The sequence below is a fragment of the Trichoderma camerunense genome, assembly GCF_050948025.1.
Source record: "Trichoderma camerunense strain CBS 138272 chromosome Unknown V8C40scaffold_30, whole genome shotgun sequence".
Lineage (NCBI taxonomy): Eukaryota > Fungi > Ascomycota > Sordariomycetes > Hypocreales > Hypocreaceae > Trichoderma > Trichoderma camerunense.
The window spans coordinates 80,324-104,152 of record NW_028145340.1 but is presented as its reverse complement, the minus strand read 5'-3'; the positions used below and the strand labels follow the sequence as shown (position 1 = coordinate 104,152).

The window sequence follows — 23,829 nt, the reverse complement described above, 5'->3', positions numbered from 1 at the left end:
TGCCATAGGTGGACTATTGAATTACGCCGAACCCGAACTCCTGCGGGCTTGGGAGCGCTAACGCGGCTTTACGACCTCGATTCGTTTGAAACACGCGTATTTGCTTTCTTTTACTCGTACTTCCTTCTTGGCTCTTTTTTTTTTGCGGGCTGTGGATTCGTTGAGACGGGACGGGGTGGCGTCTTTGTTCGCCTCGGCGGGTGGCTGCTCTTTACGGGCGAGAGTTTAGGATTCTTATTTGTCTGTTAACGAGGTGGGATTTTAGGCGTCGAGCCGTATTCAAGATGCTGACAGGAACGTGAAAGTCACACGGGCGGGCGTTTTTTGAGTCATCCTTTTGAGGAGATTAGTTTCGTTTATGCTTCATGTTTTGCAGGATTACGATATGATACTAATCTGCAGGCTCGGAGTTGGGATGGAGGGATGAGCTACCTAATCTGATCGCTATCTATCTCAGTGCCTTGTTCGGAGTACGTGTACAAGATACGATACGATACTGCAGCCATGCCAGGCCAGGGGTGGAAGAGAACCAGCAAACCACATAGCGATATTTTATCTGAATAAGGTTGTCCAGCCGCCTTGCTCGGAATGAGGCAACGCTGCCATGTGGGCTGGGGGCCTGGGAAAGGAAGCGAACATCGATACGAAAAAGAGGATCCCCGCGTAACAGGGGGTGTGGGACAGGCCAACGGGCGAATTGCGCGGCGTTGCTCGACACCTTTTTCTGCCTTTTTATTTTATTTTCCCGCTCTTTTCTAGCGCCAGGCTGACGGATCGCAAAACAAGGGGACGAAGGATGGGATGCCAAGGATTTGGCCTTAGTGGATGGGGTTCGCTGGTTGGGATTTCGGGTTTTGCTCAAACTCCATGTTTAGAATGCGTGAGTTTGCATAATCCGTAAATATTGGCTCCCCCAGCCCTGTGCCACTGTTTTCCCCTTCTTTTTTCTTTTTCTTCCTTTCAACCTTGCTGTTGGAGGATCCCCGGGTTGTTTTATCAATCTCTCGGCCTTTTTGTCAACATCGTCAGATCCTCTACGGTTCAGAAGACTAAAACCGCCAAAGGGACCGACGCTTCCGGATTCCGAAACCCGACGACACATATTCCCAATCATAAGGGGAGAAGGACAGAAGGGACAAAAACACAGGGTTACTAATCAAAAACGAGGCTTGATAGAGTGAAGGAAGAAAAAGAGGCGGCACAAATCGAATTCGCACACAATGGCGCGAGAATGTCTGGAGATTTCGCCCGCTTGCCCGGTCGAGGCTACGGTGCTGGGCTACTATCCTAACCTTGGATCTGGCATCTTTTTCGCCATCGTTTTCGGTATCTTGACGGTGGCTTCTATCGGTTTGGGAATATGGAAGAAGACATATACGTATGCCATCGGCCTCTCCATCGGTCTCTTGTTGGAAATGCTTGGTATGTATTATCGAAACATCATGTCACATCTTCATACACCTCTAGCAATCTCTTTTATTTTTCATTCACATCTTATATGCCCTTTCTTTCATAATGTTATATGAGAACATCTCACTTACACACCTCACGCAGGCTACATTGGTCGCATCCAGCTTCACTCTAACCCCTGGAACAACGGCGCCTTCGAGCTCCAGATCTGCGCCATCATCCTCGCGCCCACATTCATCTGCGTCTCCATCTACCTCACCCTCAAGCATATCGCCATCAACCTCAACCCCGCCGTCTCCCGCATCACCCCACGCTGGTACCCAATCATCTTCCTCCCCGCCGACCTGAGCTGCCTCATCGTCCAGGCCATCGGAGGCGGCATCGCCGCTGCCGGAGGTAAGACCAACCGCAAGCTTCAGGAGAGCGGTAACCGCGCCATCATCGCCGGTGTTGCACTGCAGGTCGTTGTGCTTATCGTCTTTGGCTTCCTTAGCACCGATTACTATATTCGCGTGAGGAAGTACATGGCTCGCCCTGAGGCTCAGGGGACTGATGGCTGGAAGCTCTGGCATGATGCCAACTTTAAGAAGTTTCGCTATGCTATGTCTGGTGCTTTCGTCGTCATCCTCATCCGATGCATCTACCGGTATGTTATACCCCCCTTTTGTTCACATACAAACCATAATATTAACAAAATTACTTGATAGTATCGCTGAAATGGCCGGTGGCTGGGGCAACAAAATCATGCAAGACCAGCCCAGCTTCCTCGTCCTCGACAGCTCCCTCATCCTCGTCGCCACTTTCCTCCTCACCTTCTACCACCCTGGAATCTACTTCCCCCAAATGCGCCGCGATGTCCAAAAGGCCGCCAAGCCCACCGAGGAGATTAAGCTGGAGCAGCCCGGCTCATCCAGTGAGGGCATCAAGTCCAGCGAGGGCATCAAGGTCGACAACGCCTAAGTTGAAACGAAAAAAAATTACAACACACAGACCAATGACCACTACCTACCTACCTATATAAGCAAACTATAACAACTCCTACTACAACGAAAAGAGAAGAAACTCAGGCTGGTGCAACGGTAGCATAGCTGGTGACACCCGGGAATGCCTATTGCACGAAAGTCTAATATGCGGACCCGAGCTCGATAAGGGGCGGAAGATCCAGGTTCGACTCCTGGGCCTGGGGTTTTTTTAACTCCTATTTGCGTCTGGAAGCTTCCTACAACCTCATTGGCTCTTGGGGGTGGCATTTTTGTGTATCTCTTCTCTTCTTACGTATGTTGGAGGGCTGGTTGTCTGCTTTGGATGGATGTGGTGAAAAGGTTTTTAAAATTGCTTGTTGCATCTTGGCTTAGATTTGGCGTTCTTATCTTTCTTTTCACTTTTGGTTTTATGAAGACAGACAACAAACAGAAGGATTCCTTCCATTGAAGAAGATTCAACGCGGGAAATCCATCGTCGTGTTACCTAAAAATATCATATAGATTCCCCGCCTTTGGTAGAAGCATTCTTTCTCTTTTTTTATACAAATGGAACACGAATTCAATGTTGACGAGAGTAAATAATCCTCTCTCAGTATGAAGCTCTAATTAATATTCCTATGTGCATGTCATTCATATCATCATGACTTGACTAGTCTATCAGTCTCTCCATCATCATCACTGTCCTCTTCCTCTTCTTCTTCCTCCTCATCTTCTTCCTCCTCGGACTCCTCTTCCTCGCTTTCTTCCTCTTCACTCTCTTCCTCTTCCTCCTCGGACTCCTCCTCTTCAGCAAGCCAGTCATCCAACGTTTTCGTCCTCAGAGATTCTCCAGCACCGTTCGATTTGCTAACTGGTGCCGATCTAACAATCTCATCCAGCTTGTCAGCCGCCGATACCGTAGATCTCTCGCTGTCATAGCGTGCTGCCGTAGCATCCTTTTCTGCTTCGCGTAACCGTGGATCGGGCTCCTTGCCGGGCTCAACCCAATCAGGCAGCGTCTCGTATCCCCTGAGGCCGTGCAGACCGCCACCTCCAGCCAAGACAAGAGTCGCGGAGCCCAACAGGAATCCCTTTCTCGACTCGGATGGACTGGGCGCTTGGGGAGCGGGCTTTGGCGCAAGGAGCATCAGCGTAGCGAGCTGCGGTACAGAAAGCACGGCACGATACATGCGGGCTCGGTCTCGCAGATCAAACGAGACATCATATCTGACAAGGAGCAGGACATAGTCCCACAATCTTTCGATGGGGTGCTTCTCTACCTCCATGGGAGGGTCTTCCTCTGCCACTCTATTCTTCTCTGCTTCACTCTGACGATTCAGATGATGAAGATAAACTTTCGCGCCAAGAAGCAATATCTGGCGCTTTGCAGCCTCCGATTCGCTCGCAAAGTCCTTGAGGAGAATGCGAAAAACGTCCGGCGCGATGTTGTCTTCCCCGTTAAGGCCAGAAAACTCGCCTACCAACCAGATAATGGTCGCTCTCGCCTGAGGATCAGTTGCTGAGTCAAGGTTCTTTGCTAGGCGCACTACCGTCCCCGCATGCGCCTCTGCATCCTGCTGGATGAGGTGCCGAATAACCGTCAGCGACTCTGCAGCCAAGGTTCCGTCTAAGCTGGTGATCTGGCTTAGGAGCAGCTTCAAACACCTAGGCGCTGTGGCTGCATCCGCCTGTGCGCAGCGGCCAATGGCTCGGACTGCTTCGCGTACAAGAGCCTTGTTGGATCCTTGCGAAAAGTGCTCCAGCTCCTTCAGGATGAGACTCTTGACATGGACGGGGCTGTGTGGGAAGATGAGTGCCAGCACTTCAAGCTTCAGCTCCCAGATCGGTGCGCTATCTGTCGATCTGACCAAAAAGTGGCTTGCATACTTGACAAAGTCAAGTGGACGCACTAGACAAACGGACACAATGTTGTATAAAGCGATTTGCTGTATGTCCTGAGCCCCTCTTAGGAGGGCGACCAATGGACCTATAGCGTGCTTTACGTATTCTGGAGTGCCAACGTCTATGTAACACCTTGTGACAGCAACGACAACACCCGAGTTTCGACTCTGCAGAAGAGGCCTGATGCCATTCAGCAGCAGGGTCAAATCAGGGTCTACCGAAGTTGAGTAGGTAGTGGGCTTGGAAGAGCTTGACTCTCCGTAGAAATCATCGATGTTGTTGTTGTTGTTTTGGGTCTGCGTTTGGGGAGTTTCGGTTTCGGATGTAGCCGCCGGTTGAGTCCGCCGAGGGAAGCATTTTCGTGCATAGTACGTCATGAGCTTGAGCGTAGCCAGCTGGCTCCATTCGTCCATGTCCACAATCTTCTTGACCAAGCCACGGTAATGCTTGTGTATCATATCAATCCGTTCGGGGCAAATCTCTAAGAAGGCCGACACAGCAGCACCAGCAACGTAGTACTGCTTATCACCCAACAGCGTTGCTAAATATTCCAGAAGCTGAGGAGACTGGCTGGGGTCCAACCGGTAGCATTTGGGGATCGAAAGAGCAGCGGCCTTGCGCACCAGAGGGCTCATGTCGGCCACGCCCTTCTTGATGGCAAGCGACACAATCTGGCTGATGACTGGCACGCGGATGCCAGACATGGTTTTCAGTGCGAGAGCTCGGACCTGAGGGTTCGTATCGGAGAGCGACTTTTGGATCGTGTTGATGGAAAGCAGGGCGAGGTCGGGCTCCTGCTCGGCATGGTGGATGAGGTAGATGTAGACGAGCTTTTTGATTTCGAAATTGGGCGAAGCGACGTTTTTGACGACAGATGAAAAGAAGGGCAAGGTCTTGTGGTTACGGTACATCATCTAGAGAAGCAGTAGCTTGTTAGCATCGATCTGGATGGGCGCAAGACAAAGGCAAACGCACCGCTATGACGCGCCGCAGTCCCTCCAGCACCTCCCTCTCGTTGCGGCTGTCGAGCAGCTTTCGCATCTGGTTTCGGTCCAGCAGTTTGGAGCTCGTGCGGACGCCGCGCGTGGCCTGGGCGGCATCGAGGGTGAGTTCCCTTGCTGAGAATCGAACAGAGCTGGTCAGCTTCACCAAGTCAAATCATGCAGACGCGGGGCTTTGGCGGATGCTCACCAGCCTCCAAGAGGCCAGAGATTCTTGATATTGACTCCATTGTCTCTGGCCAAGGTCGAGAGAGGTAAAATGGCCTTTGGGAGCGGTTGTCGAGGCCGTAATGAGGCTCGTGGCTGGTCGCGTGGGGGTTGGGAGAGGAAGATTGAGGATTTGGTACGTAGACAGAGATGACGTGCGGCTTTGGTGGTGAGGCAGCTCTCTGGCCAGGTGGGGTTTAGTGCCGCAGCTCACTAAAACCGGCATTTCTCCAAGCATTGAAAGAACCTAATTGATATGGATGGGTGTAAGATGAATACCATTGTTCCTCGAATTGATTACTGAATTATTATTTCATGAGTTATAATTTACATATAAAGGGTTATTATGGAAGATTGATTTAGACTAATCATTATTTATTATCACTCATTGCATCCAGATGCTCGCACAGTTGGTTCCATAGACGAGTGTGAAGAGCTAAAACAAATGGACGCCAAAACACCGTCTTAGCACGGGCACCATCCATCCATGTGAAATCACTTACATGACAACTCACAGCAATCAAAAAACACCAGCCATGCCGCCATCTCCTCATTCCATTTTCCTCTCACCATCCACGCCATCTGAACTTCTCCAATACATCATCTCTCGCCACAGATACCCAACAACAATCCTCATCGGATGGCCCAAGCAAACCTTCATCGAAGGCCTCGTCGAGGACGTTGCACTACAGCTCTCCATGCGACAAGATCCATCATCACCAAACACCTCAGCAGAAGTAACAGCTGAAAGCATCAAAGAAGATAAACCACAAACAGAGCCACCAGACAACTCATCCTCCATCCTTCACCCTCTCCAACGCAAAACTCTCCTTCAAACCGCCATCTCTCGCCACATCCGCCTCTTATTCATCCCCAGCACCACTCATCTCCGCGCATATCTCGGCACCTTTTCCGCCTCAGAATCCAAAATCCCGCCTCCAGATCTATCAGGCTTGGACGATTCCGACCCAAGATGCAAAACAGAGACCCCTCTGCTGCTCGCCTACGGGTTTCTAGAGCTTCACCGTGAGGGTACCGAGTGGTCTGCCCAGGGCATCGGCACTACGGCTGCGTATCTCGTCGAGGCGGCGGCGAGGAATTCAGTCAGGGCTGCTATCGCTGAACCTAGGGGGGCAAGGGGTCATCAACTTTTGGATGATTTCCTGGATGAAAAGGTGCCTATCTTGAGTGGCACTGCCGTCAGGGATGATGGAAGCTGGAGTGGACGGACGGTTCCTGTCAGAGCAGTGCTCAGCCGCTGGTTTGAATTTGAACAGGATGAGAAGTGAAACTTCAACATGTTTATAAACATTTTCTTTAAAGCTTAAAAGTAAAAGGTAATTCAAATAACGCTCTTTTCCCATTCAAATCCATAGCCATCATCATTCATTCCACATTGAAACAAGATTCATGACAAGCCTCCCAACCTCAACGCCAATCCGTGGTATCTCCGTTATTATATACGCCCGTGAACCCTTTTTAACACTATTGCCACATTCCGACATATATAAACAAGAAAATGAAATGTAGACCTTCTCCAGCTCAAGAGTTTAGCCGATTGTCTGCTCCATCTCGGTAATGTATAGCTTGATGTGAGCTTCCATTTTAAGATACTCATCATAAGCTGAATGAACTTCGTTCTCAATTGCTTCTTTCAGATCAAGCATCTGTCTGCCGTTAGTATATCATCACAAATGCTGACACCAATAGAGGCTGTATGCATACCTTCTTCTCCGTTTGCTCTATCCTCACTCGTCGGATCTCCATCTCCTTGCCCTTGTCCGTCAGCTCCTCCGTCAGCCTCTTGTGCGTTGCCCGCAGCTCGTGCATCTTCTCATTGGCATCTTGCGCCTTTTGGTTGCTCTGCTCTCGCAGCTTCTCCGTCCGTTCTGTCCATTTGGCCAGCTGTCGCTTGAGCATCTGCTCTGCTCTCTCCACCTCGCGAGCATTGTTTCCTCTTTCCGATAGTGCCTCGCGCTGCTTGGTGTTCTTGGCCATCTCTTCATCCTCTCTCGCCATCTCCATCGCAATCTCTTCCAAGATTTTGATGCAGGATGCCACATCTGACCCTACGACAGCAAAGGAGTCTGCCGATGTTTGAAGCGCTCGAGCACGCCGGTCCAGCGCATCGATTCGCGTTTTATCGTTGTTTAAAATGTCTCGGAGCTCCGTCAGATTTTGTTGGAGAGCCAGCGGGCTCTGAAGCACATACGGCCGTAGCTTGGCGCTCTCTTGCTTCAGCGTAATCTTCTCTTGTGTCCTTTGCTCCAGTAAAGTTGTAAAGTCTCCTTTCTTCTGCTTTGCCTCTTCCAATCGAGCCGCAACCTTTTCTTGGTTTCGCCGGAGCTCCAGCAGGCGTCTTTTCAGCTCCTCGTTTCGCATCGTCTTCTCCCGCACCTGCGCCTCCATAGCCTGTCGGTTGTTTTTCATGTCCTCCAACCGAGTCTCGTTGTCCTGGTTTTGTTGGTACAGAGTCTCTATCCTCGTCTTTGTCGATTCAGCTTTGTTATAGTGCTCGTCAATGACGCTCGTCTGGGATTCTCGAAACCGGACAAAGTTGATCAAGTAACTGAAGATCTTGACCAGGCGTTCGTACGTAGGCTTATAAAGGTCGTTGAAGCTAAAGTCATGGATGCCACATTCTATGAGCAGCCGTCTTAGCGACACATAGAAGCCCATCAGATTGCGCGTATCCGGCGAAATGACATCGGCAAACTCGCCGCAAATATCCTCTGCTGCGGCGCGCATCGCCGGCTCGACCGTCTCGCGTGTCGCATTCAGAAGCAATTCAGCGAACCACTCAAAGATTTGCTGGACATGTGCGGGGTTGGGCTTCTGTAGATCGGCAATGGTGAAGTTGATGCCAATATCGGTGATGCATCCCACAATCTCGCGGTCCGGCAGCCGCATAAACGCGTCGGCCTCTTCCTCCTTTTTCCTCGACCGCGATTGTTGCTGCGAGGCCGGGATTATGCTCATTCGGGGATTGTAAGCCATTTTGCGCCGTGGATTTGCTGGTCGTCGAAAATCAATGCCACTGCGAAAACCGTTCCTTGTCGTGGGGGTATTGATGGCATGTAAATAATGCGAAACAAGGTTGCTGCAGAAACTCTATGACGAATCACGTGATTCTCTTACCCTACAACAAGACCGAATATTGAGTTTATCAACAGATTACAGCAACAACAATCTGTCCTATGAGTTGAATACATGTGATGTATACAATAATTATTTCAAAGTGTGTATTTTATCTTGCCTCGTATAAAACGCTTATCATGAGGCTTGGATGGCCAGATAGGCTATCGTAGACCCATACATTAACATGTGCTCCAATATGATTCCACTAAGAGTAGATGACCTCCTTCTCAGATGGGTGAAGTATTGCACAAGATATGAAATGAACAAATAGGCATCGGATATTGACTTGGAAAAGCAATACAGGCAAAATTACTCTCTATGACTATCTGCACGCATCCTCACCGCCAGGATGCGGATAAGTGCACTTTACATGCGTGTTGCCGCTATGAGTCAACCAAATGTAAGTATCCTCGAGAAGCAAGAGTCTCATACATACATGTACTGACTTCCTCGATGAAATAAAGAGCAATAGAATCAAGTGAATAACAACACTATGGAAGAGCGGTGTGAAAGCTCCCGTAAACACTGATACCTGCATTAACATACACGTCAACATGAGCTAGATGTCAGATAGCTGTCCATTATTTAAAGACATACTGTTCCCCTCTCCTTCCCGTATTCCTCTTTCTAAATCTTTCCTTGTCCATCTCCTATTTACACTACTCGCCATGTTGTTCCCTGTCACCCTCTGAATACTACTTGCTCTCTCGGTATCATACGGCACATCGCATATAACACACGTTGGGAGATGGACCCCGAGAGAGCAACTCAGGGGATGTTTACAAACGGCACAACACTTACATATTTTGTCTTGAATGGAAACAGGTAAGCATCAAAGTGTGATTTATACCTATAGAAGAAGCCGCCCCTGAACAGGCAAATCTCACAACTGCACAGCAACTTATCCTGATTGGATCTACATACCTCCTCGCAGGATACAAGGAGACAGTGAACAACCTAGACTCCGTCACAGCCGTCAGACAGCTACGAGACGAAAAGGGATCAAGTTTGAAGCAGATCCCAACGACGCCCGAGCGGCGGGCCAGAGCAAGTTTGTCTTCGTCATATCATCAACCGTCATCAGCCAAGGGACAAGCATAGTACAGGTCATCCGAGCTCTGGTAAGTACATGTATATACCTCTCTAGTTGACTGAATGACGGCTCACTCATTACTTTTGTCTGCCAATAGTACCATCGCTGCTCGTTTTCGACGAGTGTCACGCCATCAAAGACGAAACAAAACAATTCTGGAAGCGACTTGACGACATATACCGTCGGCTCTCCAGTTTTCGACCTCACCACCCCCAGTGGTGCTTTGTTAGCGCAACACTTATATCCACCAAGCCACTCGACATTGCGTCCATCTGTAGCGTTCTTATTTGCTCGCCGCTCCAGACATGCTCCCACCACCAGCCGGACATGGCTTCAATCTGGCCCAGTTTCTCCAGCCGATGATAATAGCTAGATCTCATGGTAGCCCAAAAGACGATAATGTCCTAATCCAAGACTCGCGATATGAAATCTCACATGCACGAGAGCAGCAATCCTGAACAGCGCTTACATCAAAGACGAGTTCCATCAGTCGCTACAAGACACCTGAAGGAGCAAGGCTATCTTTGTTTGCTTCAAGAGGTACAAGTGCCCAAGAAAGGTTTCGAAAGAAGGTTTTGAAGGCATACGATGCAGTAGGTGAGGATGTGTAGTGGTGTGTAAAAATCTGGCAACTCATGCCAGAAAACATTGAAGGTACCCAGCAACATTTGCGAATATGCCACAGGACGAAATCGAATCTTACTAGGCTTACATGCACACCAATCAGCCCCACTGCAAACACCACGACAAATTTCACCACAAGCACCATCTCATCGAACAGGATCAGCAAAACACCACGAGGAGCGAGAGCAAGGACGCAAACTGGGTACACATTTGGTTCTTGCGACCAACATCAGTTCGGCATCGGGCGGTCAAGCGAGCGCGCTGTTCAGAGTCAACGACAGACAGCTACCCGGTTTCCATGATGAGCATGTCAAACAACTGGTCCATGCGAAGTCCTTGACACCAAATCACGATGGGGACGATTCCAGACAGACGTACTACAAACTCGAAGTGTTGTTGTGAGAAGTTTATAAGACAGATTAGCAGTAAGCTTAGACATCGAAAGCTCTTTGCCCGCTTGGCTAAGCGGTATAGCGTGTCACTAGTAAATACTTGACATGACAAGGTGATCAGTTCGACTCTGATAGTGGGCATTTCTTTTTGTATTTTTTGATAATTTATTTTCGTGACATGTCCGTCTTGTTACCATAGCACGCCAAGCCATGAAGTCCATGTCCAGCTCTGCGATCCTTTTGCCGCGGCCTGGCTTTTGACTTTCTTCTCCAGCTTTTGCTGGTCTATGGCCGCTGATATCGACTCGGACAATCTCCCGGGCAGCCTTTGATGAATGAGAAGCCTCTCAGATGGCTTCAATTCCATGCCTTTCGAAATCAAGAGACAGTATATCTGGACTAGAAAGTCCAAATGAGCAGTATCATTTGTAGTTTCGCTATTACTGCAACGTTCCAATAAACTCTTAGTGAAGGCATCCGAGGCGCTCCAATTGGGACCTGATAGGCTCGCGCCAGCACTGAGGAAATATCGGGTAATTTGAATGATTGCAGAACAAGGTGGCAGAGGCGAACCAGCTATTGCGACGAGGAGGTGGTGCCATACGGGGAGGGAGTCTGTCCATTGTGCGTTGGCGTCCGCTCCGACAGCGAGTAGAAGTTGGATCATGTCTTGCCTGTGCTCTATCATGTGGGTGACTTTGAGCGAACTTTCTTCATTCATTAGTATCTTCACAAGGGCCATGATGCAGGACCTCCAGGCGTCTTGTTTCAGTAGCTCTACGTGGCATGACTGCCTCTCTTCAAGGAGGACACGAATCATGGGGTTTAAATCTGGCTCCTCGATGGTGTAACCCGGCAAGTGAGCAATGGCACAGCGAAGCAGCGGTTGCTGAGCCTCGAGTGGTTGATATTCGCGGCGTAGCTGGTCCCGGACATACAGACACAAGCCGTTCTGGATCGCGAATTCGAGGAACGTCTGGCACGGAGCATAGCCGGTATCATCGTCGGATGGTGTATAGCAGTCCTGGTACCACGGGATCGGCTTGCCAGTAGTTGTTGCATAGAATTTGAGCGTGCGATGAAGATCGTCGAGCAGTTCGACCTGGGACTCTCCTGATTCCAGCTCTGCTTTGTAGGCATAGTGCATTGCGTCGCCCAGCATCCTTGATAGCAAGCCTCCCTCAGACACGTCAACTTCCTCCCACGGGATGGACTTGATCAGAGGCACGAAGCTCTTGAACACGAGCGTGTTGGGTCCACCGTGATACCCTGCCTTTTCCGCGAGAAAGTCGCTCATCTCCTTTGTCCGCAGAAAGTCTCGCACAGTCCGATGCAGGAAATCGACGCGGTGGCGCATGTACGGACCTTCGTTACTGTTTCGGCAGACTTCTAGGAGGCCCTTGCATCGCCCGTTGAGGCGTCTGCGCAGTTGTTCTTGGCGGCGGACTACTTCCACCATGGACATTTGCTTGACAGGGATTTGGAGCGCAAAGTTTTGGTTCTCAAAGTCTTCGTCGAGAAATGAGTAAATCATTAGCGGCAGAGGAGATGTCGAGCCCATGGCTACTTGGAATGTTCTGACCATTTGTGTATGGTAGAATGGCTCCACGGAGTCGAGCATGTGTTTGAAGAAGGACTCGAGGTCCGCCGGTAAGTCGCGGGTTCTTCGCTCCAGAGCAGGCAGCGAGTCGCCGTTTGTAAGGCCTTCATATAAAGAGCGGATGACAAGATATACCCAGAGAAACACGCCTTGGGCTTTTGTGGTTACTTCTTCCAAGAGAGTCTTGTAAAGAGACTCTTCTGACGGGAGAACTTGCCAATTAGGGTGTTCTTCCAGCTTTCTCTGAACATAGTGGCGTATATCTCGGCTCGTCAAATCCTGGAGATACAGCTTTCTGTCGATGATTTTACCGTATTCATCCTCAAAGACGTTCCACGGTCTGCTGGACACGCAAAGCTTGATATGCGGCGAAGTAGCCAAAGACCGCAGCATGGCAATGATCTCGGAATGATCGCCTTCATACTCGTCGAGCCCGTCGATGAAGAAGCAAAATTTGTAGCCGAGCCCATGACACGTCGCAAGAGCAGTCAAAGTTCTGCGCAGCTCCGATAGCGTCCAGGGCTCCAGATCGCCTTCTCCTCTCCTTGACGCTTCCCAGCGCTGAGGACAGACCATTTTCATAATATTGGGCGACTTCTTGAAGACTTCGTAGAGCAAAGATCGGAGCAAACCCTCTTGAGATTTTTGCATCGTCGTCCCCGAGCTCCAGAAGAAGTGTGTGGACATGACTGGACTCAAGGGCCGCGCCCAGTTGGCGAGCGCTTCGGCCGTGCGATGATGATCGCAGAGGAACTTCATGAGCGTTGACTTGCCGGATCCTGGTTTTCCCGAGACCCAAAAGATGCCGTCCTTTTCGGCGAGCCATTCTGCAAAGTGTACCTTGATACCCTTTGCATTCTTGGCCCAGCGCGGCTTGAAGATCCATTCGTATGTGTCTGTGTATGCTTCGACGACGCTTTCTATGCGCATAGTCATGGTTTTATAGTGAAGGCCACTTAGAACTCGTTGTGCAACGGCGACATCGGTAGCTGTTGTGACTAAAGAGCGGAGTGTTTCTGCTAGATATTGAAATGCTTGGGGAATTTCGTCGTCGACATCAATGTTATTCTGGCTCTGCGAGGGTCCGCCTTTGTCAGAAGCTCCGTAGGACTTGTGTAATGAGAAGAGGCTGAATTTCTTCCCTTCAATTTCGTCATCGTCGTTATATGTCTTGTAGGCTGCTGGATTATGTAGGCGCTGCTCGGCGTCCTCAGTTGCTTGGGTTTGAATCAGTCGGAATGACTTTGAGATGTTGTCGAGGTGCTCTTCATATGCTGAACCAAGACGACTGCTGGCATCTCTCAAGGTGCGAAGTTCTCTGACGACACTTGACTGCTGGTCGCTACGTGATGATTAGCCAATAGTTACAGTGTTACGAAGAAAGCCATACCTCATAATCACAGAGAGTTGAAGAATCAAGTCTGTCCGATACTTGTCCAAAGACCTCTCCATCCCATCAATCTTCCTTTGACTGCACAACTTGACAAAGGCCTGGCGAAAGCTAGAAATCTTGCGAAACTTTGCGTTCTTAGGATCGACACGTAGCTGCTTGAGCGTGGTCTCGAGCCGCTTCGCGATGTCGTCGCATCCCTTGGCCACGCGCTGGAGGTTTTGCTCTTGTTCGCTACGCGGAACGTCTTCGGCGGCGAAGACCTTTGCGCTGGTCTTCATTTCAGAAGTCAGCTTTTGAAGTTTTCTGTATGCTTGGTCGACTTCTAGTTTGTTGCCGGTTCCCATTGCCTTGTCGTTGTCCTCGTGGTGAAGGAGCTGGATCATCACGTCGTTGGGCTCATCTTCTCGAGGTGCGTTCTTATTCTCTTGTTCAAGAGAATCACCGCCAATATCCGGCGCAGCGACAGGCTGGCTCGGATGTAGCTCGCATTTGCCATCAGCGACATGGCCCGACGATCTATTCGCTAAGCCAAAGGCCAGTCTACGAAGAATCGCCGTCCTCTCGCCCAGCTCAGCATCGTCTTCAGTGAGGCCATCCGGAGAATGGTATATCTCATATGCTCCCGATAATAATTTCGAACTCCAATCGATCAACTGAATCGTTGATCTCGCCAAGTTTAATGATGAGAAAGGATCCATGGGCAAACTCGGCAGCTGTGCCAGGTAGCTATCCGAAACTGTCACGCTCCCACAGAAAGCATGGAGCGGAGCACGTATGAACAACGGCGGCGCAATAAAGAGGCGAGCGCATGGAAAAGGATGTATTGCGAAAAACAATCCTGCTTGATGATTAGCAGAAAGAGAATGAAAAAGAAGAGAACGAGTAGTTCAACAAGAAGCACAGTTGAGTTGTACAAGGAGCAAGTGAGGCTGATACGGGCGGCCTGTGGCTATGCTACTAATGCAGCAGCATAGTAACAGGTATCTTACAGGATATGCAAGGCGAATTGGGGGGTTTGTCTGCCTGAGCTGAGATGACGTCTGGTGACCTGGATTCGATTGGCCGGTGAGCCTGTCAAGGAGTCGATCAGCTACTCTTAGTGGTTCGCACTATTGAATTGGATGCATGGTGTGGCGATAACGGCAGTTGGGGGAGATTTGCAAAGATGGCGAGTGCAATGATGCGCTGCTCGGATGAAGTGAAACTGGTTTTTATTCTTAATTATTTCTTTTCAGGCTCATATCTCGTGGAAGTTTGCTTGGTGTTTTGCAAGTTTCTAGACATGGATTCTCACTTACACCCATGTTACGATCAGCTGGGTCAGGCGCTCGATTTGAATGCGTCTACCTTGATGTGCCGACCCCAATCGGCGCCTGGGCATGAACTTCTATTTACAATTTGGTGGGTGTACAGAACATCATCAAAAGCAATTATATTTGGCTTCAACTAAAGAACAAAGCACTCATCCACTCATCGACGTACCAAACTTCTACGCAATCCATCTGGGCTCATTGGTGCCCACCAGCTTCTTGTTCAGCCGCGTGTAATGCCACCACAAAGAAAAGCTCAGTACCGTCCCCATGGCAAGGAACCCAGCATTGATTCCATGGCCCAGGCGATAGAATGGCGCATCTTGCGCGCGGTATATCCAGACGCCAATGATCTGACCAGGGCCAGTAAAGGCAATGTTGAGTCCCGTGGCTAGAGATCCCGCCGTTGTGGTCCGCACATTGTCTGAGATCCAGGCGCATAACGGAGGAAGACCAGCAAAGACGCCAGCGGTGCTGATGCAAAGCATTGCATAACGGGCGGCATATAGCTTTCCAGGTAAGCAGGCTGTAGAAGAATGTGTGAGTTCCTGCCTTTAGGATATGACAAAGAGGGACCATGGACTCACCTTGAATGATAAAGGCAATGGTGCCAAAGAGAAAACATCCGCCAGCCACGAGACCTCTCGTCTTCTTATGGTCGGATATCATGGCCAAGACAAGGGTAACGACGTAAGCAACAGCATAAGGAGGAATCGTAAACAGCTGGGCCTGGAGATTCTTGTAGCCAAGGCCCGAGACAATGGTAGGAGCAAAGAGAGACAGCGATGAGACGCCGACGCCGATGCACATGTACGTGATATAGTGCACGTATAGTCTAACGTCCTTGAGGGTGGCCTTTGCATCCTCCCAGTTGAGTTTTGCCTCTCTATGTAAAGTTAGTCTTTGCTCGTTTAATTTGACTTGTGAGATTTTGCATACCCGTGAGATGAATTGACGCCGAGGCGGGCCACTTGGATGGCCTTTTCTTCTTCAGTAAGCCAGCCAGCCTTTTCAGGATAGCTTGGCATGAACAAAAACGTCAAGATTCCTAGGACAACTATATGTGATAATCGTATTAGAGAGGATTTGAAATAGCCTGGTTCAGAAGCAGAAGACTTGATAACTCACTGGACGGTACGCCTTCAACGATAAACAACCATCGCCAGCCTTCTAGGCCCAATCTGCCGTCCATATGTCCAACGCCAAATGCAATAGCCCTATGAGAATGGAAAAAGTCAGCCATCATTTTTTTACTTGTTCACATCGACCATCCTAAGGCTCGAGTTCTTAAAAACGTACCCCCCAAATGCGCCAGCCAAAGTAGCGCTGCATAGAAACAATGCAATCCGAGTTGCTCGCTCTTCCGCCTTGTACCAAAAACTCATGAAAAAGACCATGCCGGGGAAAATGCCTGCCTCGAAGGCACCGAGGAAGAATCGTAGAGCGGATGTGCTAGCGAAGCTGTTCGCCCCAGCAATGGCTGTGCAGAAGGCTCCGAAGCCAATGACCAAGAAGCCTAGCCAACTTCATGGCACGAATACAGTGATTAACAGATAGATCAACGATGGGGTTCAAGAACACGAGGTAGGGATCAATCTTACTAATTAGGCTGCAGAGCCTTGGCTGCGAGATTGCTCGGTGCCTCAAAGATGGAGTATGCCACCAGAAAGACCATGAGCGCAATGGTGTACTCTTTGGTCGTCATGTGAGTTGATTGTAGCAAGTCGTGGCCCGCATCGGCATTCAAGATCTTGGCATTGCCTAAGTTGATGGTCTATTAGTTGATGGTAGAATTTTGGCAATGAAGGAAAGAGTTGCATACCGATATTGGACCTGTCCATGTAGCAAAGAAGATAGATCCAGACGGTGAAAGGCATCAGCCTCAAGTCTATCTTGCGCACGATCCTATAAATATCAACAGACGCCTTGTGTTAGTCTGTCATTGTTGATTACCATGTCCTCATGCGGATAACGACTTGCCTCTTCTCGATGACTGGATCAATTTCCTGCGTACGCTCGAGATGGGAGCTGGTCCCATCCTCGATGGTCTTTGGAAGCTTTTCGTCATCCATAACTGTCATGTCTAATGACTCAAGATGATGAGAACTTGGGTATAACTAATAAAAGGTGGCAATAGTGGATGCAAACCAACAACACCTTTCGAGTCGTAGGCTTGAGAAGCGTCTACCAGCTAAACGCAGGGCGAATCCGACGACATATATGAACAGAATAACAACCAAAAACGTAAGACAGAGCTTACGCTGATACCAAAGCCGGTCTCAATTGTTGCTGGACTGGGATAGAGTCTTGATTCACACCACCGCTCTACGAGAGTCGGGAGAAGTAAGACATGCAGGCCCTTGCCGTCTTTCCTCTCCCCGCCCTTGCTTAGGACATTCTCTCCCCATGGGGAAATGCCAGTAGCATCGAGATTAGCCGGTAGACGATAGGCGAGGACGAATGAGAGCAGCGTGACCACGGTGTTGGTGGGGATGGCTTGTAATAGCGCTGGTCGGATCCGGTAGATAGTTTCTGTTGCGGAGATGGCGCGGGAACGCCTCGTGCTTTGACAAGCCAGTCGCGTGGCTTTGGGGTAAGCCGATTTATCAAGAGATTCTTTCGAAAGTCTCTTCGGGGTCTCGGTAAGAAAGAACCCCTTCGCCTCCGATAAGAATTGTTGAGTTGAACATGTCTCACTGTGTCACCTGCAGCCAACTCGGAGCGTACGAGTATAGTACCATGGGTGTACCCTGTATTATTTAAATGATATAGAAATGGCAGCCAAAGATCTCCTGGCTCAAGTACTTGCCATCCACACGAGCGCCCAGCTTAGTCTGGCGCTCAATAATGACTTCGAGAAGGCGTGCCACCTTGAAAGCCGTCTGCGCCCCCTTTTGATCTAATCCTCCAATAGGCAATCCGTCTCCCTCGGTGCCGTCAAGGGCTGTCCCCTGTCGTTGAGTTGTGCCGCTGAGCCGACCTAGAGCTCTCAGCTGTAACACTGCCCATTCTTGCTGCACAGGATCGGATACCTCGCAGCCGAACAAAAAGCACACCCACATCAAGCCAGGATGGATAGCCGTAGAGGTCGTGCGTGGGATGCTCGCGTCAAAGGCGTGCTGATGTATCGGCTGACCGACGCTGCGACGCATCATGTTGCCTGTCTGCGTCAAAGCCTTGAGAGCAATAGGCGTGTGTTGCAATGTCCAGTATGCCACACGATGAATGTATATAAAGTGAGCCCAAAAGGTTGCAATATAGACGCTGAATAGCTGTTCCAGCCTGCGGGCAATGTTCTCGCTCACAAAAAGGCGTAGCTGTGAAGCATCGAGGTCTAAGATGCTGGGTCGACGCCGCCAGAGTTCCTCCAACTCTTCCTCAAAGCCCATGCATGCCTTCATTACTTCCAGCTCATCCTCAGGGGTCCCGCGTGGGCGGTGGTGGCGATCGTGACAGCCAACGCGCCGCGAGTATGCTTGAGACGCCATGTGAAATTCAAAGGCTGGCTGGAGCAGGATGTTGAAAACACCCATACAAACCACATTCTTGGGAATAGTTGGCGGCTCTGCTAATAGCGTAGTGAGTCTTGAGTTACCATTGCGAGGTTTCATATTGACATTTTCACCCTTCCTGTTCATCACTAGGGCGGCGGTAGTAGCAGGAGATATCCCGTCAATGTCGCTGAGGGTATCACTATCTGCCACTTCCATGCCTGCTGAGTCGGTGACTCCAGGGCGTGGCTTCCTGATGATTTCCAAAGCTGGCTCTGAAAGAAGATGACGACCGCCCATATGAGACATCTTGGCGTCAAACGAGTCCAGCCATTGGAAGAGGCTCGCAGAGCCAGCGTCCCAGCACCGACCGTTGACAATAACTTGTTCCGCGATATCTTCTGGGAAACTGGGTCGAACCTGATCGTTGCCATCGTAAGCGGTCTCAAACCAAGCTAGCAAAAAAATAGCTACGAGAAGAGCTCGGCTGCTTCGCTCTTCCCATCCCGCATGCGAGAGGCTCAATTTGAGGGCGACACAAGCGACATCATGCAACCTCAATGATAGCAGGCCAAAATCATCGCGGCAGGTCGATACACGGCTCCCCAAGGCAGCTAAAGCAGCTGGTCGGCTAGGCTCAAAGAGCATGGCACTGAGAGCTGCAAGGGCATGCATGACAGCTCCGTATTCTATCGAAGTGTGCTTGCCATTAGCCATATGAAGAACATAGCGCTTGATCTTAGGCCAGCCCAGAGGGTGAATGCTGGCAAGAGAGGCTGGGGGTTGAATTGCGCACTCAAACGTTTTGAGGAGCAGCTCTTCCTGGGCGTCTGATAGGAGTGGTGGTGAAAATGCAAAGGCCGGTTTGTATCCCGGTCTTCTCACTTGCCCACTATCTTCTTGCCCGTCTAGGTTGGTAAGCTGGTCGTCGGTATTACCTTGTATAATCGTCTGTACACCTGGGCTGCCGTCAACGTTCGAGGTTGTAAGGATTGTGTTGCTGTCCAATTCGGAAAGAGCACCGCCACGCCACGCCGATGATTGATCAGAGTTGAAGAAATTGGGGCTGAGAGCGCTGGTGAATCCCAACGAAGTGAATGAAAATGCCGAGTCAGGAAGAGGCAGTCTATCGAACCAGCTGGGGCTCCAAGGCGATTGTGACACTTCCCCTGAATGGTCTCCTGAAGGCATGGAGGTAGAGCCGATATCCAGTGCCGAGGCAGTTGTTGGAGTTATATAGGACGCCATTTGGTCTGAGATGAGGCCACCTGGATTTGAGTTTTCAGATGAGACATCAAATTGATCGTTGATATCAGTAGGGAGAATGGTTTGCATATTTCGTAGGTCATTGTTTGGACGTGATGGAGTTGCTGCTGAAAAGGACGACAACGGTATTGAGGCCCCCTCGTTGTTCTCGTCGACTACGCTGAATCTCCGAGACTCATCATCTGCGTCTGCGTCTTGTCGAGAGCTCACAGAACTTTCGTCAGGAGATGGCAATCTTCTTTGACTGCGTCGAGGCCGAGGAGGCTGATATGTGCACTCAAGCTTGAGTCTATCGCAGTGGCTGCAATTCGGTCGTTTCTCATCACAGCGAACTCTGCGGAGGCGACAAGTTGCGCATCCGTTCTTGGACCGTGGACCGGAGCGACCAAGAGCAATACTTTGACGCCTAACAATTCCGGTTCGAGTCGACATATTTTGACGATGATGGTAAGTTACGAGTAGCCGATTGGAGGTGAGAGAGAATCGTGTAACTGTTTGAGCTGGGAAAGAGCTCCGTAATGCCCCAGGCTGCGAAATGCGGGGGCGGGGACGGTGAGTTGTAGGGGAGTGGGCCACTAACAGCAGCTAAAGGCCGCTATAATTCCCACCATTATAGCGCGGTCATGCGATCTTACAGCTGGAACTTCCGTAGGTGCACTGATTGCCACTTTGAGACAACTTCTTCAATGACATTCATCATACAAATTCAACTTCATCTTCACATCATCTTCACATCTTGTAATGGTACAATAGATCATTCTATCTTTAATCTAGAAACAATCACAACCTCATACCTTTATAGATACCTCTACAGCTTGGCTCTGGTACTATAGGCCCCCGGATTCAAATTCCACGGCAATTCAGCCGCTGCCCATGCCGAACTTGCTTCTCCCTGTGCAATCACACTCGCCCAGTCTTCACGGGTTATAGACCGCGCTTCTTCTGCAGGATTATATCCCAAGCGGCTGCGTCCATCTTCTTCCGGCTTTGTATCCTCAATCTTCGGAGCTGCCTCTCCATCTATCCTCTTGTATATCGTCACCACCGTCGCGCCACCCATGCCCATATTATGCTGGAGGCAATACCGTGTCGATGCAACTGACCGGCGTTTTGCCCATCCACGGAGATGCCAGACTGTTGACGATTACATGATCTTGTTAATAATGTTGTGCTTCGAGATGAGATAATCCAACTTACCCAGCTCTGCACATTGTGCCAATCCCGTGGCGCCCAGGGGATGTCCCTTGGAGATGAGTCCTCCGCTCGGATTCACAATCCAGCCTTTCTCTTTTCCCTTTGGATTATATGTTATGAGGCCATCTCGAACCAATTTCCATGCTTTGCCCTCTTTAGCCAGCCCCAAACCTTCTAAAGCACACATTTCATTGGTGGTGAAGCAATCATGCAGCTCGATCACGGAGACGTCTTTAGGTGTGATGCCTGCCTGTTCATAAGCTCGCTTTGATGCAATCCGCGTCATGTCAGAACCGATAAGCTCAATTGCGCTTTTCGACTCGAAGAACTTGGAAGAATCTGTAGCTAGAGACTGGCCAGCGATCTGGATGGCTGTGCTTCGAAGATAGGGATGAGCGGCCAAGAAAGATTCGGATACAATAACCGCGGCTGCAGCACCCGTCTAAACAATATGTCGTCGTAAGTCAAACTGATACACTGGAGATACATGACTCTTGGTCACTTACCGATGAAGGGCAGCACTGAAGACGTGTAATATCTCCAGAAATCACTGGACTGGACAAAACATCCTCAGCAGAAACAGCTTTCGACAGCTGCGAATAAGGATTTCGAGTGCCGTGCTCGCGATTGATAGCCGTAATGCGTGCAAAATCGCGCCTCTCAGCGCCACCAGGCCCTCCATATCTATCAAGATACTCTGCTTGAGCGTTGGCGTAGAGCTGAGGACTCCAGCCCGGCGATTTCTTATTACGGTCAGCTTCGGGGATCTGCGTCTTGGACAGGTCAAGAACACGCGACAGGGGATTTGTGCGGTCCTTGTGTGTCTGAGGAAGCACTCCCGGATACATCTTGTCGAATCCGACAACCATGACGCAGTCTGCATCACCAGAACGAATTGCCTGGTTTGCCAGCCAGAGACCAGTGCTCCCAGAGCTGCAATAGTTGTGAACATTGAGGATGGGAATACTCGTCATTCCCAAGCTGTAGAAGACGCGCTGGGCACATGTTGAGTCGCCAAAGACATAACATCCTATACCCTGGTCTACTTTGTCAAAGGTGAGGCCAGCATCCAGCAGAGCTTTGACTCCAGCTTCGACAGCGAGATCAAGATAGTCTGACTGTGGGTTGGCAGCGAGACTTGCAGACTTTTTGGGGGAGAGGAACGGCGTCATGCCAACCCCGACAACAAAAGAGGACGGTGAGCCAGGCATTGTGATGTATTCAATGATTCCTTGAAGAGAAAGAATTGTCGTCTACTGTGATACTTGTGTAGATGGTTTATTTTTATTGTGATTTGAGATGCGGCATGTCTTATCACGATTAAAAAAGAGCTGAATATTCCGATTTCGTCACGGCTGCTGCGACATACCTCGGATAATTTGGTCGCTCTAATTTCGCTCCAAGTTCGCCCAGAAGTAATCAAATGGCTATGTAGTCCACAGAATTGCTCTGCACTATAGTTTAGGACACCTGATTCATAATTGAAGACATTGCTGGTATCACCCACGTTTCTTTGGCGATAGACGACAGCCGAGACCCGCCAATCCAACATGGCTTGTTCTCGCTCTATTTTAAGCAATGAGGTAGTCAGACTTCCAAATACGAGATGAGCTATACGGCACCTAAACAAAACTTGTGTTGGTTACATTGTTCGAATGAGTAACTTTACTTGTATAATATGCGTAGCTACGAGATGATGATGTGACTGTAGTAATGTCGATACAACCGTATTTGCAACTCCGTCAATCATCACACCTAACACAAAGGCAAAAAAGAATTAAAATATTGGTGAGAACAATAATAATTGGTTTTATCATAGTAGCTATCTCTATACTAAAGATTATAATCGACTCGGCATCCTCGCCGCTCCGTCCAACCGTATCACCGTCCCATTCAACATGGTATTCTCAACTACACTCTTGACCATTCCCGCAAACTCCTCCGGCCTACCCGCTCTCGCCGGAAATTCCAATGTCTTCTTCAAGCTCTCCCTCGCTTTCTCAGGCATTCCCTCAACCATGCCCGTATCAAACATGCCCGGCGCAATACAAACTGCTCTTATCCCCCATCGCGAGAGATCTCTTGCCAGCGGCAACGTCATGGACGCGATGGCCCCCTTAGCTGCGCTGTATGATACCTGACCTTCTTGACCGTCAAAAGCGGCGGCTGAGGAGACAGTGATGATGACGCCCCGCGAGCCGTTTTCGTCGGCGGGTTGAGTTGACATGTGAGGCAGGATTTGGCGGATGATGTCGACGGTGCCGGTGAGGCTGATGTCAACCACCTTTTTAAAGGTTTCAAGTGCCAGAGGGCTGTTGTTTTTTGAGAGAATCTGTATACTTAATCAGTTGACTGAAAATAACAAACGCGTCTATGTAAGGGGCAGTAAATGAGATCTCACCTTTGCTGGACCGAGAAACCCAGCACAACAAACCACCGCGGCAATGGGCTTGCCTGTCTCTTTACTCCATGCTGCCGCTGCCTGCACCGCTGTGGCTACTTGCTCCGTCTTGGACACATCGACCTTGAAATATCGTTGTTTCTGCGAATCTGAGCTACCGGCTGGCAACTGCAAATCGAAGACGGCTATTGAAGCGCCGAGGCTGCTCATGAGCTTGACTGTTGCAGCGCCGAGGCCAGATAGGCTGTCAATGTGTTAATTTAGCAGAGAAGAACACACAACAGGAATATTATGAATTGAAACTTACCCTCCTGTAACAACAACAATCTTATCTTGGACACTCATATTGATGTTTGTTTCACTGGCGCTGTCTTGTCGGACGTGTGTTAGGTCTACTTCAGAAGGGCCCGAATAAGTCCACATAGCTCTTCGCGTTACACGCCAT

At 49.8% G+C, this 23,829-nt stretch overlaps 10 protein-coding genes and 1 non-coding gene across 11 annotated transcripts; 4 read left to right on the top strand and 7 right to left on the bottom strand.

Annotated features, from left to right (window-relative positions):
* Window positions 1-990: 990 nt before the first annotated feature.
* V8C40DRAFT_151599 (RTA1 like protein-domain-containing protein) lies at window positions 991-2,397 on the top strand. The gene is made up of 3 exons (XM_083211311.1): window positions 991-1,422; window positions 1,555-2,056; window positions 2,118-2,397. Exons 1-3 carry the CDS (start codon window positions 1,221-1,223, stop codon window positions 2,368-2,370), a joined length of 957 nt encoding a protein of 318 aa, XP_083067376.1. The 5' UTR covers window positions 991-1,220; the 3' UTR covers window positions 2,371-2,397.
* A 516-nt stretch (window positions 2,398-2,913) lies between these two features.
* V8C40DRAFT_258909 (AP-3 complex subunit beta) lies at window positions 2,914-5,638 on the bottom strand. The gene is made up of 3 exons (XM_083218829.1): window positions 5,466-5,638; window positions 5,250-5,392; window positions 2,914-5,188 (listed from the first exon to the last, which is right to left on the bottom strand). The coding sequence occupies exons 1-3, from the start codon at window positions 5,503-5,505 to the stop codon at window positions 3,032-3,034; spliced, it is 2,340 nt and encodes a 779-aa protein (XP_083067375.1). The 5' UTR covers window positions 5,506-5,638; the 3' UTR covers window positions 2,914-3,031.
* A 298-nt stretch (window positions 5,639-5,936) lies between these two features.
* Window positions 5,937-6,895, top strand: V8C40DRAFT_258908 (uncharacterized protein). Its single transcript, XM_083218828.1, has one exon. The coding sequence runs from the start codon at window positions 5,986-5,988 to the stop codon at window positions 6,769-6,771; it is 786 nt and encodes a 261-aa protein (XP_083067374.1). The 5' UTR covers window positions 5,937-5,985; the 3' UTR covers window positions 6,772-6,895.
* Window positions 6,769-8,538, bottom strand: V8C40DRAFT_258907 (Nuf2 family-domain-containing protein). Its single transcript, XM_083218827.1, has 2 exons — window positions 7,208-8,538; window positions 6,769-7,149 (listed from the first exon to the last, which is right to left on the bottom strand). The coding sequence occupies exons 1-2, from the start codon at window positions 8,477-8,479 to the stop codon at window positions 7,033-7,035; spliced, it is 1,389 nt and encodes a 462-aa protein (XP_083067373.1). The 5' UTR covers window positions 8,480-8,538; the 3' UTR covers window positions 6,769-7,032.
* Window positions 8,539-9,759: 1,221 nt separating this feature from the next.
* On the top strand, window positions 9,760-10,665 carry V8C40DRAFT_258905 (uncharacterized protein). The gene has a single exon (XM_083218826.1). The coding sequence runs from the start codon at window positions 10,349-10,351 to the stop codon at window positions 10,637-10,639; it is 291 nt and encodes a 96-aa protein (XP_083067372.1). The 5' UTR covers window positions 9,760-10,348; the 3' UTR covers window positions 10,640-10,665.
* Window positions 10,666-10,788: 123 nt separating this feature from the next.
* On the top strand, window positions 10,789-10,870 carry V8C40DRAFT_t203. The gene has a single exon. It is a non-coding gene; the product is annotated as a tRNA-Thr (tRNA).
* Window positions 10,871-10,919: 49 nt separating this feature from the next.
* On the bottom strand, window positions 10,920-14,420 carry V8C40DRAFT_284587 (uncharacterized protein; the record flags this gene model as incomplete). Its single annotated transcript, XM_083222170.1, has 2 exons — window positions 10,920-13,671; window positions 13,720-14,420. The coding sequence occupies 2 exons, from the start codon at window positions 14,418-14,420 to the stop codon at window positions 10,920-10,922; spliced, it is 3,453 nt and encodes a 1,150-aa protein (XP_083067371.1).
* A 760-nt stretch (window positions 14,421-15,180) lies between these two features.
* Window positions 15,181-17,431, bottom strand: V8C40DRAFT_258902 (major facilitator superfamily domain-containing protein). Its single transcript, XM_083218825.1, has 8 exons — window positions 17,013-17,431; window positions 16,855-16,937; window positions 16,634-16,793; window positions 16,332-16,556; window positions 16,161-16,249; window positions 15,972-16,089; window positions 15,620-15,918; window positions 15,181-15,558 (listed from the first exon to the last, which is right to left on the bottom strand). Exons 1-8 carry the CDS (start codon window positions 17,111-17,113, stop codon window positions 15,212-15,214), a joined length of 1,422 nt encoding a protein of 473 aa, XP_083067370.1. The 5' UTR covers window positions 17,114-17,431; the 3' UTR covers window positions 15,181-15,211.
* Window positions 17,432-17,791: 360 nt separating this feature from the next.
* On the bottom strand, window positions 17,792-20,252 carry V8C40DRAFT_284585 (Zn(II)2Cys6 transcription factor domain-containing protein; the record flags this gene model as incomplete). The annotated part of the gene is made up of 1 exon (XM_083222169.1): window positions 17,792-20,252. The coding sequence occupies exon 1, from the start codon at window positions 20,219-20,221 to the stop codon at window positions 17,792-17,794; it is 2,430 nt and encodes an 809-aa protein (XP_083067369.1). The 5' UTR covers window positions 20,222-20,252.
* A 345-nt stretch (window positions 20,253-20,597) lies between these two features.
* On the bottom strand, window positions 20,598-22,194 carry V8C40DRAFT_271293 (putative lipid-transfer protein, mitochondrial precursor; the record flags this gene model as incomplete). The annotated part of the gene is made up of 3 exons (XM_083220262.1): window positions 20,598-20,923; window positions 20,987-21,425; window positions 21,490-22,194. The coding sequence occupies 3 exons, from the start codon at window positions 22,192-22,194 to the stop codon at window positions 20,598-20,600; spliced, it is 1,470 nt and encodes a 489-aa protein (XP_083067368.1).
* A 629-nt stretch (window positions 22,195-22,823) lies between these two features.
* V8C40DRAFT_284584 (uncharacterized protein) lies at window positions 22,824-23,807 on the bottom strand (the record flags this gene model as incomplete). The annotated part of the gene is made up of 3 exons (XM_083222168.1): window positions 22,824-23,315; window positions 23,385-23,628; window positions 23,692-23,807. The coding sequence occupies 3 exons, from the start codon at window positions 23,805-23,807 to the stop codon at window positions 22,824-22,826; spliced, it is 852 nt and encodes a 283-aa protein (XP_083067367.1).
* Between the last annotated feature and the right edge of the window lie 22 nt (window positions 23,808-23,829).

Bases quoted from the DNA above. Each gene is read 5' to 3' on its own strand.
- V8C40DRAFT_258909 (XM_083218829.1), bottom strand. From the start codon at position 5,505: ATGGAGTCAATATCAAGAATCTCTGGCCTCTTGGAGGCTG. The intron at 5,393-5,465 runs GTGAGCATCCGC...TTCGATTCTCAG, and splicing joins CTCTGGCCTCTTGGAGGCTG to CAAGGGAACTCACCCTCGAT. The intron at 5,189-5,249 runs GTGCGTTTGCCT...CTGCTTCTCTAG, and splicing joins GACTGCGGCGCGTCATAGCG to ATGATGTACCGTAACCACAA.
- V8C40DRAFT_258907 (XM_083218827.1), bottom strand. From the start codon at position 8,479: ATGGCTTACAATCCCCGAATGAGCATAATCCCGGCCTCGCAGCAACAA. The intron at 7,150-7,207 runs GTATGCATACAG...AACGGCAGACAG, and splicing joins TAGAGCAAACGGAGAAGAAG to ATGCTTGATCTGAAAGAAGC.
- V8C40DRAFT_258908 (XM_083218828.1), top strand. From the start codon at position 5,986: ATGACAACTCACAGCAATCAAAAAACACCAGCCATGCCGCCATCTCCT.
- V8C40DRAFT_151599 (XM_083211311.1), top strand. From the start codon at position 1,221: ATGGCGCGAGAATGTCTGGAGATTTCGCCCGCTTGCCCGGTCGAGGCT. The intron at 1,423-1,554 runs GTATGTATTATC...CACCTCACGCAG, and splicing joins TCTCTTGTTGGAAATGCTTG to GCTACATTGGTCGCATCCAG. The intron at 2,057-2,117 runs GTATGTTATACC...ATTACTTGATAG, and splicing joins CTCATCCGATGCATCTACCG to TATCGCTGAAATGGCCGGTG.
- V8C40DRAFT_258905 (XM_083218826.1), top strand. From the start codon at position 10,349: ATGCCAGAAAACATTGAAGGTACCCAGCAACATTTGCGAATATGCCAC.
- V8C40DRAFT_258902 (XM_083218825.1), bottom strand. From the start codon at position 17,113: ATGACAGTTATGGATGACGAAAAGCTTCCAAAGACCATCGAGGATGGG. The intron at 16,250-16,331 runs GTACGTTTTTAA...CCATTCTCATAG, and splicing joins TTGGCTGGCGCATTTGGGGG to GGCTATTGCATTTGGCGTTG. The intron at 15,559-15,619 runs GTGAGTCCATGG...ATTCTTCTACAG, and splicing joins CATTGCCTTTATCATTCAAG to CCTGCTTACCTGGAAAGCTA.